This window comes from Chroicocephalus ridibundus, chromosome 2 (assembly GCF_963924245.1).
Source record: "Chroicocephalus ridibundus chromosome 2, bChrRid1.1, whole genome shotgun sequence".
Classification (NCBI taxonomy): domain Eukaryota; kingdom Metazoa; phylum Chordata; class Aves; order Charadriiformes; family Laridae; genus Chroicocephalus; species Chroicocephalus ridibundus.
Window position 1 is genome coordinate 145,067,665 of NC_086285.1, and position 19,902 is coordinate 145,087,566.

Here is a 19,902-nt window from a genome sequence, read left to right on the forward strand (position 1 = left end):
TTTCCCCTCAGTCCAGCGTAGGTACTGAGTACCTAATGTCAGTGAGAGTCAGCTCTCACCGTGTGGGATGTGTTGACACCAAATTTCAAAAAAATGCTTATCAGAAGGGTGGGCTTAGGGTTCAGATTCACTTTTGGTTTTTTATCAAGTGCTTAATTTCTTAATTTAAAAAGTTAACTAATGAAAGACACACATACAGTAAACCTCAAAACAGCTGCAAATCACACTGTGCAAAGTCCACCCTCCACCACCTAAAATAGGTCACAACTTAATGAGAAAAATATTTCCTGACCTTTTAAATTGGAAGACCTGCTGTCTAAACTACCCTTTGCCCAGTTGTGCTGATGATGCACATGTATCCTGGTCAGTTTGTCATTGCCCTAAATGATGGATTCTTGTAAAATTAAAAGGATGCTCTCTCTCCCTCTCTGGCTTTAATTTCAGAAGGCAGGAGACTATCTAATGGTAGGAAGTGTTACTGGGAAGTTATTGTTGTAATTGGCTGTCTACATCAGTTTTACTTTCCCTTCCTTAAGGGAATGTTTTCTAGACTAAATAAAATTTCAGATATCTCTATTGTTTGGACTATGAAATGGATACTGTCAGCTGATATGTGGGAATGGAATATTAGATATTAAAGTGCTTTCTGGCATCTTCCAGGATAAGCATTTTGGGTCAGTTAAAAAAAAAAAAAAAGGTGAATGAGAATTTTGATGAGATATAAAAGTTATGAAAATTGTTTCTTGGTATTTGTTATAAGTAAGGGGAAATGGAGAATGGAGGAAACAGATGGAACAATTCTTTGCATATTGCAAAGGTAAAGAAGAAGGAATCTGCCCAGATAAAAATCAACCCTAATCGCGACCTCTTTGTAGCAGCTTAATAACCAATGGAATTTTTTTCTCTTCCCACTGCTTTTCACCTCTTCTTTCTAATTTTCTACGTTTGCGTTTTATTCAGTTTGGGGAACAAATTAGATTGGTCAACATCCCTTTATGTTCAGAGACATCTGGAAATGCGTACTTTTGGTAAAGATATAACTACTGCTACCAAAATCACACTGGGATATGTCACATTAGTTTACATTTTCATCTCAGGTAATATCTCATTCCTTTCTTTGAGGAACCTTTCCTACAATGGTAAACTACTGTGGCTTTATGTCTCATTCTCCAAAATTCTGCAATAATTTAACATTAAAGGTTACAGTAACTTGCCTGCAGTTTCCTTCCCCCTCTATCTCTCTGCTAAATTGCACTCACATATGGCTGGCTGCCTTTTTCCACTGCAGCCAGGCAGTCCAGCGGGAAGATAATTCATCTTTCCTACCATACCATGCAGAATCCCTCACTGCAATGTCACTTCCAAGCATGAAACTGGTAGCTAGAGACAGACCATGAAATGTTATCACTTGTCAATAGCAAGCGAATGAGCACCAGCGTATGCAGAGCTGTTGTGGTATCTCAGCCCTGGATGGTTCAGCTGTGGGTATGGAGTGACTCGGTTAAGGGATACAGCTGCACCTTGTATTCCCGTTTTCACAGCCTCTGTACAATATTGCCCTGTACACTCTGTGTTGCATTAGCACACCATGCTAAAGTATTTTAAAACACATGTTTCTTTATCAAAGAAACAGACGTCTCATATGCGTCAATACCTTAATTACAAAAAACCACGTGAAGTAAAGAGAAAGATATCAAATGAGTCCTATAGATAGGACTTCTGCTAAAGTCCAATTAATCTGCACGTGAAGGAACAAATGATGTCCATAAATAAACTAAACATTTCAGGAAATTTCTAGGCCCTTTTTGTCACACACTGCAGAGATTCAAGCAAGCTTGCCCAAGTCAACATGAATCATGGTGATGGGCAGGGGACAGGCAGCAGAAACCGCTTGGTGTGACAACAGAAAACACGTTGCAGGTACTTGGGATCACACCACAGCTCTGTGGGGTCAGCAGGATGCCAGCCCCCTGCTCCGGGGGCTTGCAGAGCCAGCAGCACTAGTACAGCCCTGGGTGACCAACTGGCAGGAATGAGCAGAGCACAGAGAGACACAAAAGACAAAACTACGGAAAAAGAAAGCTATTAGAAGAGTCTCTGAGTTAAGTAGAGGGTTTGTGTTAAACTGTCAGTTCATGTAATTATATGAGTAATTTCTTTTCAAACCACAGCATTAACATTTTCCCCTTGTGTTCCTGCTGCAGTTCCTGCAGTATTATTCCTCTAGTCACAAACAAGCGCGTCATTAAAGTATGTACCCAAGCAAAAAAATGGCAAACCATCTCACCTATGACAGATACACATCCCAGTGGAGCGACAAGGGCAATGGGGGCAAATCCGTAGGCTATGAAATTGCCCACCTCTCCAAGCCCCAGGAGAGTAATCCCACACCACCATAGCTTGCTCGTGTAGTAGGGCTTCGGCTCTTTTCGGCAAGCCAGTCGGAGATGAGAGCATTTCTAGAAAATTAATTATTAGGAACAAGCATGAAAAGAAAGACTTCCATTGTGTTCTTATGTCTGACAAAAGTGGAATAATTAAGGGGGCTGTCAACTTCAAATTCCAGGTGTGTCAAGGTTTTCTTTTTAAACATGACTTTCAGCTTGCTGTTGCAGACATACTTGCTTTGTATTAACTCAGTGCTGCTTCAGATGTGTGCTTTCTTAGCTGAGGTGGAAATGACTGTAAAATTAGATCTCTGAATAAACCTGAAAAATATTAAGTGAATACTAGCTAATGCTTCCTAGCTATCACTGCACACCCCTGTTCTCCCAAAGCAAAGCGTGGCAGTTGTGCTGTGAATCTGGAAACACTCAAAGGAAGGAGATGGGGCAAAATCAGAAAGGTGGCAACAAACTGGGAGAAAGGGACCGGACGCCATGGTGTTCCTGCCCCCTGATACATACCCTAGCCAGAAATACGATTTCAAAATGAAAAAGGCAGCACTTAACCAAATCTGCTGTAGGGAGGACTCTAAATTAATTAGGTAGAATTTATGATTTGGTTACAATCTCCTGTTTGACCTTAGAAGAAGATCTCAGCTAAAGCATTATTTTCAGAAGGAAAACAGCTATACCTGTGTCAACAGGTATAATATATACTCAAGTAATACTTCAGCAACAACTCTTGTTACATGGTGAAGGTATCACTGACACATGTTATAATTGCTTTCTCTCTGGCTGTACAGCAATAACCTCTATATAACAAGATAACTTGACTTTGATCACACTGGTCTTCTGAAACAGAGTCCAGTCAATCTCCATCATGAAAGTGTCATGATTGGGAAGGATGCAATATTTACCGCATTAGTTCTCCAGAATATTGTTTCCTTTCTCAGATTCCTCACTGGCCTCTCTGCATAGGTAACGAAATGGGTCAAAAAAGTGGGAAGCCAAATGATACAAGTGTTGTAGTATAAATGGTGGTAAAATACATTTTCTTCATCACTTGATGTTTGATTTTGGAAGCGTCCCTGCAGAGCCCCAGGGAAGTTGTAAACAATTTTCCTCATACTCCCATTCTACTCTGTAGGCTGCACTACAGAGTATGGGCCAAACAGTAACGTCTGTGATCCACCATAGCCTCAGTTGTTCCTCTTCTTGAGAGGATGCAGCACATTATTGCAGCTTCGTGCTGTGGAATGTGTTCAGGGGATGAAATTCTAGGAAGAAGTTTAGTTTTCCTCCTCTCCAAGGAGAAAGGGAGCATAAGAAAATCATAATTCCCTGAGCCACAGACCAGCAATTCACAGCAACATCCAGGATTTTGCATGTTCCATTTTTATAAACACAAAAAGAAAAGCCCAATAAAGATCCAATTGAAATTAATATTAAATAATATTCAAATAAAGAATCCAAGTTTCTGCTGAAAACCAGATAGGACAAGTTCTTAACGGAATCCTGAGCTCTGGTTTCTCCCCAGATTCTTGTAGGAATAACTCTTGAAGGCACAGCGTGATTGAAAAGATGTGCGACGAGCACAGGAGGGTGAGCTCAGCGGATCCTCTACAGCCTCCTTTCTCCAGATGTCTGCTGCCTTTGCATAGTAACGTGTGCGGATGGTATTTAGGTGGAGGCTGTTTACAATCCAGCTGAAATACATTGCAAATGATGGGCTGTTCTTTAGCTGACAACCAGCTAGAGGGAAGAGAGGGAGGATAACTGTCTGTGTGGTGGGCAAGGGAGAGTGAACAATAAAATTTGTCCTGTCCACTTAATATGAGTGTGAAAATAAATGTTGAGATCTAGGGAAAGTCATTATTCATATTTATAAGGTGTTGTTACTAAATGGAGAAAAAACAATTTAAAAGACAAATAAAAATTTTGGTTGAAACTGTCTGTCAAATGGCAATGCAGAGTGATTTTCTAGGTTTTCTTAAATAACATTTTAAAAGCTGGAAGGTAGTTCAAATCCAGTAAATGCTGTTAAGGATCACAAGTCAATAGAAGTCTGTCTGCACGCCTCTGTACATTCCCTGGCAAAGCATCCACTTTGGCCCTCAGTGCCCTCAGCAGACAAAAGATATGAAGTCTGAACAACTTCATTATTATGGGCTAGTCTGAATTTCCACTTCAGCAACAAGAGCTTTGCCATTGAAACAGAGCCTGTCCTAGTACTATCACCGTCAGCAGGTTGGAACGCATATTGGAGAGGCAGCAGTCGTCTCAACCTGCCATCTCTGGCTAAACAGATTTCTTCCTATGGGGTTTTCCAACTAGAGATACTTAAAAGGGAATCAGTGAAGAACCTTCCAGCATTAATAAAATGGGTTATTATGAATTAAAGATTTCATATTCGTGTTCCACAGCTTTCTGTTTCACCCTTTACAGAAAAAGCAAGTAGCTTTATATGAGACATATACAACTCATAAAGTACAAGCTAGCAAAACCACTTTTTTTTCTGGACAACTTACACAGCAATGTCTTCTGCACTTTAAAAACTTTTGTTAGAAGACCTAAAAACACCATGAAGTCTACAAGATACAGATTATAATTAATTATTTAACTTTCTACTGAGTATGTATTCTAATTATTAATACAGAAAGGATTTTATAAATCTCATCCTTCGACCCTTTGCCATCATTGTAAGGTCAGCACCTCCCTTTGCTTTTATGATTTAAAATAATATTTGCTCAGATTATTTTATCCTAATAGCAGAAGGAAAACTAAATTAGTCAAAGTCATTTTTGGGCCCAACATTGCAAAAAATTGTGTGCCTCTATGCATTTAATTACATTAATTGCTTCATTAAGCAGCGCCTAAGACCTTGTGGTCAATTTCATTTTAGGTCTGGACACTGAGACAGGTTCATCTGATGTCCAGTGGGACCACAAGCAGGTCACAGCTGGTATTTCCTTATGGCACATTACAAGGAGGAGGAGGAGTTATGAATGTTTATTCTGTTCCCATATAAGAATCACGGCACAGAACAGGTTGAGAGGTAGCATACTGCCAACCACTGCAGCAGGGCACTGTTAAACGCCAGTTAAAGAGAGGGAATGTTTATTAAACGCAACAAAATTTGTATTTTGAACTTCACCATAAAACCAAACTATAACACAAATTACTTGCTAAATATAAACAACTCTGAATTAAGAGAAATGATTCATACCTGTATATTCAGAGAGACACTAATCAGAAAATTTGAAGCAGCAGCAAGTAAAACTCCCAAGAGCTGAGTCTGCAAGATCACAAAACAAAGAAATACAAAAATATTTCTTATTAGTTTAAGAAGAACAATACAATGGTGGTTTTCCGGTAGCACATCGCATCCCAATCAAAAACAAATTATTGCACTTTTCAGTCAGTGAGTTCATGCTACACCGAGTAAACTGATAAAAAATATCTCCGCACAGTTGACTAGGACTTAAGTAGTAAAAAACTGGGAATGGAAAGGGCATCCCAGCGCAGGAGGTGGTCTTGCTGTCCTTCAGTAGAACACCTTCTTAAATGTCATGAAAGAAGAAACTCATCAGGTCTCAGCTGAACACTACACACAGGTATTGTTCTTCTCCAAAAAAATAACCTGTTTTGTTACATAATCCAGAAGGAAAATCAACAACAATCGAACCATTCATATTGGAACACAATTATCTTATGTGTTAACATATCCACTGTTTGACAGGGCAGCCAGGAACATAGGTCTCCTGATAGTTTCTTTAATGTATTGTGTTATTTCATCAAACTCTTTTCTAATCAGCCTGTCTAATTTTCAGAAAGATTTGCAAACTTTCTATGAAGCTGAGAGATTAAAAACATTCAAGCAGGATTCATTATTTTGGAAAGCAGGCGTTTAAAAATGGCATTTCAGCAAGCTCAAATAACAGGTACATGGTAGAGCTCCCTGTCTACTTTCAAAATGTTGTAACACTTTGTACGTTGTTGTAAGTGTATTCAAGACCCATTCAAGGTCACTCGTATAAGTGCTGTGAGGAGCCCCTTTAGCTTGCAGAGAAGTCAAACATTCTAGCAGTGAGTTTTTATAAACAAGGTCATGGTAACAAAACCCAGCATTACTATTGTTTGCAAGCTGTAAAGCAGCATCCAACGCAGTGCTCACAGCCTCAGCTTTCATGACTCTTCTCCAAGAAGGTCACTGGGTGCCTATGAACAGGCAGTGCCTACCAGCCACAGAGACTGTTGCCCCTCAGCATTTATAAAGAGCAATATGTGTTCCAGCCTCTTGGAGATGACAACAGGAGATCATTGTTATGGCTAGATAATTCCCAGACTAGGAAAGAGCATCCCCCAAAACTTGAAGAAACAACAGCCTTATTACGAACGGATGATAACATTCTTATTTAAGAGACACAGCTGAATCTGTGTCTCCAGCCCGTGCATTTCTGTAGCAGCCTAGACTCAGAAGGAGAAGCAAAACTGAATCGCTCTGAGTGAAATGCTTGGCCACCTGCCAGGTGTCACCAAGACATGACTGACAGGTACAAGGGGATGCAGAGAGGGGAATGCAGGAGGTGAAAAGGCTCTCTTTGCTCACACACCCTCTGTGCCAAGTAATACAGCATCAGTGCCACCGCCTGTGTGCAAGAAGCGTTCAATGAGAAGCATTACTCAAGAGTTTTGCCCATACCCTTTGGTGCCTGGCCACTGGAGGTCCTTCCCATCTTAAATCCTCTCTTCCCACTCCAGTTTTCCCCAGTGGATGCTCCAGCAGCACATCGTGGGCTCTCACGCACGTTGTATTTTCCACGTTCTGAGAACTCCCCTCACTGGGAGCAGTGGGGAGTGTGTGACAAGATGTCTCAGCACACCTCAGCACAGATGTCCCTGCTGAGATTAGGCACTAACTGTTACAGGGGCAGGAGCAGCCGAGCATCCTCCTTAAACACTGGGGAAATGCTGTCAAATGGTTCCCACCCAGGGCCCCGCAGGAGCGGAGGGGATGGGTTTTCCTTTCTGAGGTTTTGATGCTGGTGGTAGTACATCTTGCGCAAAGTTTGGCCACTTCACAGGTGGATTATTGCATCATCCTGCACACACAGCAGCTTCAATAAAACAGCAGTTAAATCAAAATTTTTTTCTTACTCCTGAAGACTTGTTCTTTTTAAATGACAACATGCTCCCTTGTGAGGGGGTGGAGTGGTGGCCTTGTCAGCCTCGTCATGAAGGGTTTAAGAAAAAGGAGACAGCAGGGAATAGAAAACAGAAACTACCACCTCATTTACCCCATTATTTTATTGCTTTCACATCAGTAATTGTGATACATCTATACTACTCCCAGCAGAGAACCCAGTCTCTCTGCGGCTCTTTCCATTTCAGTGGCCAATCCTGCCCTTATGGCTGCATCTCTAGATAACCCCTTGCAGGTCCTTACTCCCGGCTTTCAGCTGTGCAGGACTCAGGAGGCAACCAGCACTCCAGGAAGGACACAGGGTTGGTCTCAAGCCAGTGAAAAGGAGGGTCTCCATCCAGCTCTTGAGTAAAACTTGCATGCAGCTGGTGGGCAGAGGGTGGGACAATACGTTCCACCTGTCATGCAAATAAATGTGCAAAATCCATGTATAGGTACCAATGATGACCTGAATATCTGTGGGGAGCTGGAGACCGGCCCTGCTGTGGCAGGGCTGGAGCACAGGCTGACGGCCAGAAGGGGCTGCCATGGGCGGGGTGGGAGAGGCCCGGGGGTGGGCAGGGACAGGCAGGGCTGTGGGCGCTCTCAGGGCCCTGACAAACACACGCAAAGCTGTTGAGGTGACGCTCCCTTGTGCCTAACTTAGGTGACCTCCTGTGTCTGCACATAAGGAAAAACAGTGCGTGTATGATCAAGGGAAAGTCGTAGTGACAGTCTGGGCTCAAACCTTACCCTCATCACTCAGGTCATTTTATCGTAATGACCACATGTTTCACCTGAGCGTTGCTGTTGGCATATATACTGCGCTGCCTGCTCCAGACTGACACGTGTTAATGAGCTCTGTTTAATATGGTGATAGCACCATACTTCCAAACCCAGTGCTGGACAGACCCCTAAAGATTAAAAGCAGAGTACGAGGCCCGAAGGAGGTCAAATATCACATGGATCTGTCCAGGGAGATGAGATGAAAGTACAGTAACGCCACGCAGCTATAGCATGGCAAAACTGTCTTGTACAGGTTCATGCTCAGACATGCCGATATTAAAGAAAACAACAGGGGAAAAAAATGCACTAAAGAGGAAAATTGGATTATTAACTTCACAAATCAGAGTGCATCTTAAATCAGCAGGCAATTTCTAGTGCACAAGAGCTATGACATACAGCAGCGCTCAAAGCAGGAGAGAAAAAAATGGGATACCATCTCAGGCTAGTAAAACTATGCATGAATGAAAGATGACCTACGACAGAAGACAGGTCACCCTATCAAACCAAAATGGTTGCTGTATTGCCCTGAAGTCCACCACAACCCTTTTGCTCCCATCTTGTCATGTAAAAGGCTTCATTATTTGTGCTGTGTCTGCCATTCAACATCCTTTAGAGGCTAGAGCACTAGTGGAACAGCCAGTTTTATAAGTAATAAACATGATATTCTCTGAACACAGAGTTTCCAGTTGGGATATCCAGTTGTGATATCATCTGCAGCACTGCAGGGCTTCCCACACATAAGTCTTGAGACAAACCTCCATGAGGGAATTCAGTTGCAGACACAACTTCAGAGCCACGGTGCTACTTCAGTCAACTAAGGACTTCTACAAGAAAAAAGCCTTAAATATTCAAAACTATTGGCATAAAATGCAAGTCCCTTCATCACCAAAACATCTGTCTGAACGTACAGGCCACTTTGTTGGACCCCAGATTTGAAACAGTTGACGCATTCTTCCAGTGCTTCCAAATGCTTGTCACAGAAACATCCTGTCCTTAAGTTTTCCAGAAAGTAAAAAAAACACCGCAGAAATTTTATTTCCTTCACCTCAATATGGTTTGGAAAAAGCCATGAAAGTCACTTGCCGGCTTTGCAGTCCTTTCTAGACAGTCCCTGAGCACACAGACCATGGACTGAGGCTGTGGATCTGCCGACATTTTCCTTCGTGGCAAAGCCGGCTTGAGGAATGCCTTCCTCTGGCCCCCTGTTCCCTCACTGGCTCGTTTGCGTTAAAACTACTGTTTGTGAGGCCTGCAAGGCACTGTTCCATTTCCAGACTGTTCCACTGTTTGAAATAACCCTCCCAAAATATACCCCATTAGCATTGTGTTCTTTATAAGCCACCTGCTAACGTTTAGCACTAAAGGAGGATCAAAATTCACAAGCCACAGCAAGGGTTTTAAAATCGTGACCCCGTGCAGTTTGCCAGGGGTGACAGTGGCCCGTACAAGGGAGCTGATGAGGGGGAATGAGTTCAAGAAGTGGCTAATTCCTCTTGAGCAAGGCACCCTCAGCACCCCCCTGTCATCCCCCATCCCAGTCGTGTGAGGCTCTCGCACAAGCCCAGGTGTGGGGCGTGGAGGTTTGAACGATGGGTCAGTAGGCATCCATTTGCCAAGTGAAGTGGCAACACATTGCTATTCAAAATAAATGAGCGGCAGTGTGGCATATTGCTGCGTAAGGTCCTGCTTTGAGCACTCACGCAGGACCTGATGCTTATTTACCCTAGCACCTTTTCACATCATTCTGGCAGTGTTTTGAAAGGGCATTTTACATGCAAAGTCTCTTTTTATTGTCAAAGTATTGTAAGGGGTTCATGGCAAATGAAAGCCAGGCTGAAATCTAAGTCTTTGGCACTAATTCTAACAAATTTATCCTTTGCAGACTAAGATCTGCATTGGAGACTCAGTTATACTGTGAGATGCAATTTATCCATATTACATGTATGTTTGCCTAATGCACATTGAACTGCAGTTGCCAGGCCTGTGAAAAGAAAACTTAGAAAGATTAACTTAATTTGCATTGACTAAAATGTGTATGGTCATTATTTATGGAAAGTTACTATGCCTATAAATTGAACTGATGAGCAGAAAACAAACCACTTCAAATGTATGTTGGCGGCTCACTTATCAGGGCTAGTTAAACTGTTCCTCCTGTTTTTCTTTATTTCTGCACTTATTTGTGATCTAAAGGTGTTTCCAACAAATGTAATAACATATACTACTTCAAAAACTACACATCGTTTCCAGTAATTAGGATTTTGCCAGATCTCAATGGATCTCATAAAAAAAGGGGGGGGCGAAATGTCTTAAACTTCCAATTCTGAGTTAACTCTGAAGCAAAGGGAATTCAGAGTCCTTAACAAAAAACATATTTTTCAAAGATCCACCATGTGGAATTAGGAGAGGCTTATCATTTAGCTATTATTATTCACAGAGCTCTGGCTGTACTCAGTTCTTTACAGATGTATAAAGAAAACAAGGTCCTTGGTTTCAATGGTTTTCATAGTGTGATTCATATATTCATATATGGGTCCAGGCCCATATGAAGTACTGAAGGATAGATGAAATAAGAGTAAAAGGGCAATTACCAGTGTTGGAACATGTAATGAAAACACAATTGATTTGTTCATTGTGACATAAAAGAAAAGGACATTGTTCAATATACAAGAAGGAGAGAATTAAAACATTTGGCACCATCTTTGTAAGGAACAGGAGGAGAGAGACTTGGTAACTAAGTCAGGATAAAGTTGAGTGAAGACAAGAGTTTGTAGGTTTTACGCAGGTCGCCAGGCTGGATTCCAGACCACAGTAGACAAAGTTTGTATCTCATGAATATTACAGCATCCTTGCCTTTACTAGGTTTTACCTTTCATTACTTCACAAATGTAAAATATATCTCTTTCCAGAAAAGAGACAAACTGTAAAGGCTGGAAAGAGAGCCTGGTAGGTTATGAAAAGGTGTAGGAACTTGAAAGGATAACGCAACTATAGAAGTGGGACCCTTCTGTTCATCTCCATGCTTTAATCATTTTCATGAGATCTCATTTATAGTCATCAGTCTGATTAATTAATGCCCATAATGGATAACAAACTGAGACAAATAATATGAATTGTGAAATATACTAACGTAATTTTCAATGCGCTCACTAAGGCTATATACAAACATATCCATCCACTGTAATGTTAACATCATGAGTAGTAATTTTTTTCCTTTCTGAAGAGCTACAATCAACCCTCCCAAATCCTAAATTTCAATTTCTTATTCTCAGGAAACAACTCGCAAAATTAGAAATAAATGGGACAATAGGGAAGGGCTAGAATGGATTTTTACTCCGTTCCTCAGGTTAACAGCCTGGGATACTTTGCTGCATAATCAAAGACCATTTCGTTTTTTTAATACTACCTGTTAGATTGCAAATAAAAACCTCTCCAATGAGCCTCTGTATAGCAGAGGCTCTAAAAAACTCAATCATAGTTGATAACATCTTAACAGAAAGATTTTCTCAAGGACCACCACATAACTTCTCCATGGCAACTATAGAAATGGCATACCCGGGAAAAGCAAGAATAGGATTAAAAACTTTTGCCAGTTTCCAGGTCCCTCAGGAGAAACAAGGAGGCAAGCCAGCATTACCCGACCACCCTGTCCCACAAAAGACCCATCTGGCTTGGGGATGCTCCTCTATCACCGCCTAGGAGCAGGCTTCCTGGATATTCCTATTTGTCCCTGTCTAACTCCTGGTGTACAAGGTAAGGTTCAAGCCAGACCACTTGAAAGGCTAGGTATTATTAATTCCTAGAAGCTGTAGCCTGGCTCACATTGAGAGGATGTGCTGCTCCTCTCCCTGCTTCATGTGGCTCCCTGGACCCCTGAATCAAGAGCCGAGGAGGGGACACAAGGCACACGGGGAGCTGGAGTGTACCAGTTCTTGCCCCGCGAGATGGAGCTAGCGCTGCCTCTCTCAGAAAGACGGGCAAGCTCAAGTCTGAACAACTGAGTAAATAGTGCTGTTAAGTGTTACAACAAGTTGCAGAACAAGGCACAGCGAGTGCTGTTGCAGAGGTGGCTCACTCTGCATGTACGCACAAACATGCCTCCAACCCAAACATAGCTAGCTCATTCCCTCTTGTTATTGTAGTACGAGTCTTGCTGGAGTACAAATGCGCTATTTCTAATTCCACTTAAATCAGATACACAAAACCCCAACAGCAATGTAGCCAGCTTAATACATTATGTACCCGATCCTAAAAAGAGCTTACATGTAAAAATCTCCCTTCACCAGCTGAGAGGAGCAGGGGAACGACATGCTGTTTCCAGCATGCACCTCTCCAGCATCACTTTACAACAGAGGCAGGCTTGCCTCCCATCCTGTCTCAATTAATCCTCTGTTAGCTATAACTAACCCTTCCTTTGATGTGCACAGAAAACACTTCTCCACATCACAACCCGAGTGAACATGCTCAGCTGTTCAACCCTGGTGTCACACGTGCGGGACAGGACTGGCTGTCCCGCCATAGAGACATAGGCTGGAAACGAGGACAATTCCAAGCCAGTGGCATTTCAGAATAGTTTCTAACAGGAGCAACAACAGAGGAGGGGGGAAAATAAAAGATCTGACTGCATTTAGAATGAAGTTTGATCCATCTGTTAAAAGAATTACTTGATTTTATGGTAGGGGAATGGGCAGCCCAAAGGCCCTTCCAGTCTGCCGCTCCTGCAGGGGAGGGGTGCTGTACATTAGTTCCTTGCTCTCCTTCCTGCACCTCACGCGCTTGGCTCTCCTAGTTTTATTTCCACAGAGATTGTTAATCATTTACAGATAGTTCCTAATGCAAAAAAAATGACTGGACTCCAGAAGGCAGAACCTTCTGGTTAGCAGCATTATTCATTTTAATATAAACAACTGCTAGATCAGTGGTGATTTAAAAACAAGAGGTCTTGCACTCTCTAAAATATTCACACGTACGTGTATGGATGCATACACACACAAACACACAACTGGATGCTTTTAATTTGCAGATACTTCTGGTCAAAACTGTAAAATGCAAATCTGGAGATAACAAAAAAAAACTCTTGAAAGAAATGACCTCATATGCAAATTTCTTGGAGGGGCCTGAGATATAGGCACTGGACTCAGGTTTTCCCAGCTGCTTCCCTGTAGCACGTTACAGTTGTGCATTTTGACCTTTTACTATAAACTGTAACCTGGTTTAAAGTATTGGTTACCATTTTGTAGTTCATAGTGGGTGCTGACATAAAGACATAGTTGCCTTCTGCTGCAGAAAACAGAAATCAGTTTAACTTCTAGGTACTCATCACCTTTTTAAGATCCCTGTGGCACTTAAAGAGATAACAAGGTGGCAAGTTTTTTCCCCAGTTTTGAGTATCATTGATCTTTCAGCAACTGTACCTTAGATGGATTCTCCCATACAGAACATGCTGTCTTTTTTTCTGGTATTTTAGTGTTACTATAGATTATAATGGTTAGAAAGTTTTTTCTTGACAGGGATTACTACAGACATGGGGCCATGAAGATAAATTCTGTCTTCTCCCTTTCAGGAATTTAAAAAATGAAGGAGAACCGAGCACCCTTTTCATAAGTCAGATGCTATCATCTCTATGCTTTTGTAAGCCACGCGTTGCTCTTCAGTTTGTCCTGGCAGCCTCTGATCTGTAGTTGTTGTGGTTTAACTGCAGCCGGCAACTCAGCCCCACACAGCCACTCACTCGCTCCCCCCCAGCAAGATGGGGGAGAGCACAAGAAGGGTAAAAGCGCAAAAACTTGTGGGTTGAGATAAAGACATTTTAATACATAAAGCAAAAGCTGCATGTGCAGGCAAAGCAAAATCAGGAATTCATTCACTACTTCCCATTGTCAGACGGGTCTTTAGCCACCCCCAGGAAAGCAGGGCTCCACCATGCATGATAATTACTTGAGAAGACAAATGCCATAACTCCAAAAGTCCCTCCATCCTCCTTCTTCCACCAGCTTTTATTGCTGAGCATGATGCCATATGGTATGGCATACCCCTTTGGTCAGTCGGGGTCAGCTGTCCCAGCTGTGTGTCCCCTCCCATCTTCTTGTGCACCTCCAACCTGCTCGCTGGCAGGGAAGTGTGAGAAACAAAAAATGCCTCGATGCTGTGCAAGCACTGCTCAGCAATAACTGAAACATCCCCATGTTATCAACACATTCCATCACAAATCCAAAACATAGCCCTATATAAGTTACTATGAAGAAAATTGATTCTGGCCAAAACCAGTACAATAGTCAAGAGGGGGAGCCAGAGCATTGATCAGATGAAAGCTGTTATTATTTGTTGGACTGAAGCTTCTGCAGACACTACAAGCTTTGCTCTTTGTCATCTTGACAGGATGACTGAGTCTTTGCAGCATGATAACACAGACATTGAAGGATAGTGTTCATGGTGCTTTAGTCACTGCAGGGAGCAAAAGATTGTCACTGAAAGAAAGAAAAAAAGGAAAGAGATTAATGTCATTAAATACAAGAACCTTGTGACAATTCCAAAGCTGGGGGTGGGGTGGGGTGGTAAACAAACAACAGAACCCCCACAAAAACAGAAGAGAAATATTAAGAAATAGTAGGTTAGAGTCATAAAGCAAAGTAAACGGAGTCACAATCTATTTACTCACAAGCCAGAGCCCCAAAAAGTTAAACTAGGTTTTAATTGGGAGTTAACTCTCTGGGTAGAAGTCTATTATGTACACAAAACCCATATTTTGGTTGTTTTTCACAGGATTCTCTTTCCAGTGGAGACATCCTTGGCTGTTGAAGAAAAAGGCTTCAAGTGCAATCCATATCAGCTGGCAAAATGACTTTGTTTTGGCAAAATGATTTTGTTCAGAGGAGGATGACAGTTAAATCATCAGACATGTTACCTAAGAGTCTGATGGAGATTTTAACTCCCATGAAGCTTATTTTTTTCTAGAGGATTAAAAGTCATCACGAGCTAGGCTTGTCCACAAGAGGATATATACTTCTACGTTACTACTTCATCTCAGCTAGCATGAAAAAGCCATGTCCAAGGAGACAGCATTTTCTTTGCTGTGAGTCACTGATTCCGCAAGTGGAGGATTTTCCTTCAAACCTTGCATTCGTCATCATCTAGACCTTGCATTCACCATAGACCTCTGCATCACAGGGTTGTTTTTGCAGAACACAGCAGGATATGAAGGGGAATATAGCCAGAGAGTCGGTGTGTTCCTCTTCCAAGAGTTAAACTCCAGCAATCCCATGATTTCTCTCTATCACAGTTCCATAACCTCTCTTCATTTCCACATTATCGGCAAAACAGTTCATATCACCAAACAAGGGCAAAGCTTCTAGCCTAGATGATGTAAATCAATGATGGAATCATGGAGGAGAATGCAGTTATACTGGTATAACCTCAATTTAAGCAGTACACATCTGTTTAGTTTGATATTGGCTATTTACTTTTGACCACACTCTGCAAATATCACTGTCACATTTCTTAAGATCTCTGCTCCAGGCCTGGCGTTGATTCGCACACCAACTGGCTTTCTTTTGAAGCTGCTGGCAGTACGTTTCAAAGTCCAGATTAGTCACAGAATGGAAAGCGTACCTCCCAACTGTTCACATTAACAAATGCCGTTCTTCTGGGACAATCTGCAGTGACATTATAAACATGAGCATAACAGTTCATACATGTCACCAAAACTCCAAATGGAAAAATCGCAGCTTCCAGTTACTAGGTTAGCCAAAGGTCCTCACCTCCCTTATGATGGAAGTGCACAGTCTGCTGTTTGCTCATCATTCTAAAGCCTTGGGGTTTGAGTTTAGTCAAATTTCTACTTGAGTCATTTCGATTATTTTGATTCCTTCAAACAGGAGTTAATCAGGTCCAGCAGACTGTTGGAGACATGCAAGGATAAGATTCAGACATCTTTTTTTTCGATGTCCGAAGCAGACTTCAAGAGCATATGAAGAGAAAGATCATACTTCAACTTCAAAGAGCAATAAAGTCTTCTTTGGGGTCACAAAATTGTAAGAGGCCACAGTGTCCCAGGTGAGATTTCATGAGAAGGGCAAATTTCATTTAAAAACTTATATCAATTAGAAATTTCCTGTTGATTTAGCCAGACAAACTGCCTCATCAAGGAACCAAATGAAGCAGCAGAAGCACAGATTCAAGATGGTAGCAACACCACCTCTTTGGATGGCAGCGGTGTTCTAGATCTGCACAGCAACCTCATGAAATCCCAGGAGCAGATAGGTGTTTACCTGAGCAGCCAGACCTTCACCCTACATCACCTTGCAACTCCCAGGCAAAGTTGTGAGACACCAAAATCAACACCGTACCCACGGCCAATTTAATTTAAAGTCGATTATTTGCAGAGTAGTCTAGAAGTTGGGGGCAGGGAGGGCAGAGCACTGCACTGAGCCAGACACCTTCAAAGCAGAGTAGGGATGCAGACTCGTCCCATGTCTGGTCTTTCCTACTCAGCGCTGACTAAGGGAAGAGGAGCATCACCCTGCATCTGCTGGATTCTGCTGCTCTGGAACACCATGCTGAAAAACAGTGCTTATGTTTTAAGCCCTGTAGTCAGTGGCTGAGCTGGTTATCAGACAGTCTGCACTATGCCCACAATCTTTCTGTAAAACACCATTTTGAAGCAGTCCAAAGCAAAACTAATTTCTGCATTACGTAGAATAGTATAACTTGTGACTCAAGTTTCTTTGCATTTGTTTTCTGCACCCCACTTTCTGACAAATGACAAGAATTGCAATGCTCTTTATTGCCTAGAAATTTCTGAATTAACATTCTTAAACCTCTTAAAAGAGATTAGCGTGATTACGAAGCTCCTGTTTAACTCACTGTCACCTTAATCATTACAAAAAAAATAAAAATCAAATGCACATGTTCTTCAATGTCCTCAGAAGAACTGAAAACTCATTTTACCATAGCAGCTGTTGGGAGAGGAAGCACTGAAAACAATCTGAGATTTGGGAAAAATGGCCCAACGAGAATCAGGGAATAGGCACTTGGCAAAGCTATAGCTGGTGCTTAGCATGGCCCCAGCCCTGCGAGTGCAGTTGTTTCCAATGTCCTGGCTGAGGTGTCCAGGAGGAGACACCAAGACTGCTTCAGTCAAAATGAACTCTGAGTCATCAGCCTAAATAAAAGGGCTTTGCTCACCAGCTTCTGCTGGCTGTCAGGGTAGGAAGCACTAATTTAAGCGGTTCTGTCAGCAACGCTGAGGAGATGAAAATGTCCAGAACAGATGGAGGTTGAGTTCTCACATCAATAGCATTTGCTTTGGGTCTGTGCACCCCAAGTTCAAAACGTGGAGCTGAGTTGGTTTGCTCTATCTGCTGCCCAGCACCATGCTGGGTGTTGGAGCAAAACTGCCACGGGCACCTGATTCCTTCCAGCCTTAGTAGGAGAAACCCAAGAAGTGCGATAGAGACCTGCCAATAACACAGCACTAGGAAATTAGGCTGTTCTGGGACCCAGAGTAGTGCCTGGTGGAAACCATATAAGCAGGTCACTCCTTGGGCTAGCTCGGAAATCTGCATGCTAACTCCAGTCTTTGGGCTACTTTCCCACCCAGGGCATCTGTTCCAGACCTGCTGCCCCATTCCCTGCCTCTTCTTTATTCAGAGGTATAAGCAGCTCCGCTGCTTACTCCCAGTCTGCTTGCAGTGACTGAAGGAAAAAAGCCACTTTTCCCTAAGGAATTTGAGAGTTGCAATGATATAAGCCGGGGGACAGGCAGGTGGTACGGCTCTCCTGTACTTGTAACCCTTACCTTTGAGGAATGAGTAAGTCCCCACGCAGCAGCTGATCTTTCTTTAAGCTGGAGGCTGCAGCTTATATAAGGAGCTGTGCGCTCATTTCACACCAGACCTGTTGTGATCTTTACATCTGCAGGGAGAGTGATGTTTGGCAAGGCAGAATGGATGTATGAGGTTGTAAAAAAGATATGAGTGATCCCTTCTAACCGGCGCTCTATTTTGCTTTTGCATGTCAGCTTCTCACTCACACTAACGGTAATCAGAGCACAACCCCCAGCAGATCAGATCTACTGCTCTGGAAGAGCCTGAAAACTTGGGTGCAACGCTGGCCCAGCTGACAGTCTGGCAATTATGACCCAAAGCCACACATCCTTTTCTAGTTGGAGCTAAATTAAATGGGGACTAAGCCATGGAAAGGCTGCTGGATTCCTGACAGCAAAACAACCCCAGAAGAGTATGCATCAGTGCTGGCAGCAACTGTTTGCAATGCTTCTTTGTTATAAGCTTTGACTTTTGGATTCCCTATGACCAATTCCAAAAAGGTGCATTTGAAAGGCTGAGTGAAGTCCTCTTCCTAACTTGATTTATAAGGGTTAAAAATAACACACATTTCCCACCTAAGAAAATGGTATGCGTTTTCTCCCGTACATATTCCTCCACAAGACAAAGGAAACTGAAACCGTGTGAACTCTGAAATCTGACAGGTAAAGTACAACTTGATGATGTAGAGTCAGTGTTTTGATAACCTTGTTTGCTTTCAGTGAACAGTTTTAGAATAAGGAGCTGGGGGGAAGAGGAAAAACTTTTCACCATAGTCTTCACAGATGAGTACAGCAGCAGAGTACAGGGTGAGGCCTTGTTTGTCTCTACTCTCCCCATGCTTTAAACTGCATTAAACTGATTAAACTGCAACGGTCCATCAAGGAGCAGACTGCAGTATGAGGTGCCCTACAGATGCTGAGAAGATGGCATTAAAAAAAACCCACAAAACACCTGAAGTGGAAAAAACCAGGAGGGTTTACCTTCACCTTTAATAGCCTGATAATATCCAGTGGTTGCTTTTTGCAGAGGAACGCTGCCATGGTTGAAACCTGCACGTGTTGTGGCCATGTTGCCCTTTTGGCTCCCACCCGCACTTCCATGGACACCTTGGCTTGCTCTAGAGTTTTCCCTGATTGAAAACCGTGGTTGTAAATTTCATTGTTTAAGTGCTTAAAATATGCTGGTGAATGTTTGTAGGATGTGCCATGACAACTTTTTTCTCTGGTGGCAGGGCCAGCTGAAGAGGCCCTCGCTGTTTCTGGGGTGCTTCCTCAGCCAAGGGAAGCGGAGAAATAACCTTGCTCTCCATGGTGGCAGCTCCCTGCCCTCCTGCACTGGGTCTCTCACAGCACAGGGGCAGCAGCTCCCGTGGTTGGCAGAAGCACCAACAGGGACTGGTGGCAGATGTACCAACAAGGACTGTGCTGCCACTGGAAGAAACCAGGACCAAACCATGCCCTCACCTTGATGAGGCTCAGTGGCATTAGATATCAAGCCCTTAGCAAGATGGGGTGAGTTGAAGTGCGGAAGACTTTCTCCTTGAACAAGATGAGCTATAAAGCTTAACTGTGGCATCTCACACGAAATATAGATTTCATGTATATGATAGAAGGCAGCTTAGAAAGACCTCACAAGGATCTGTTTAATCCATGGGATTTCTCATCACACCTGATAGTCGCCACCACTGCCCGCTGATTAAACCACACAAAGGATCAGGTTTCCTGGCTGC

General features: G+C 42.6%; 1 protein-coding gene across 1 annotated transcript in view; it reads right to left on the minus strand.

The window, feature by feature from the left end:
- The window catches only part of NIPAL2 (NIPA like domain containing 2), a 52,485-nt gene that overhangs the window by 29,025 nt on the left and 3,558 nt on the right, over positions 1-19,902 (minus strand). Inside the window, 2 exon segments of the mRNA XM_063324035.1 lie at positions 2,288-2,459; positions 5,611-5,679. Coding sequence (XP_063180105.1) covers positions 2,288-2,459; positions 5,611-5,679 — 241 coding nt within the window.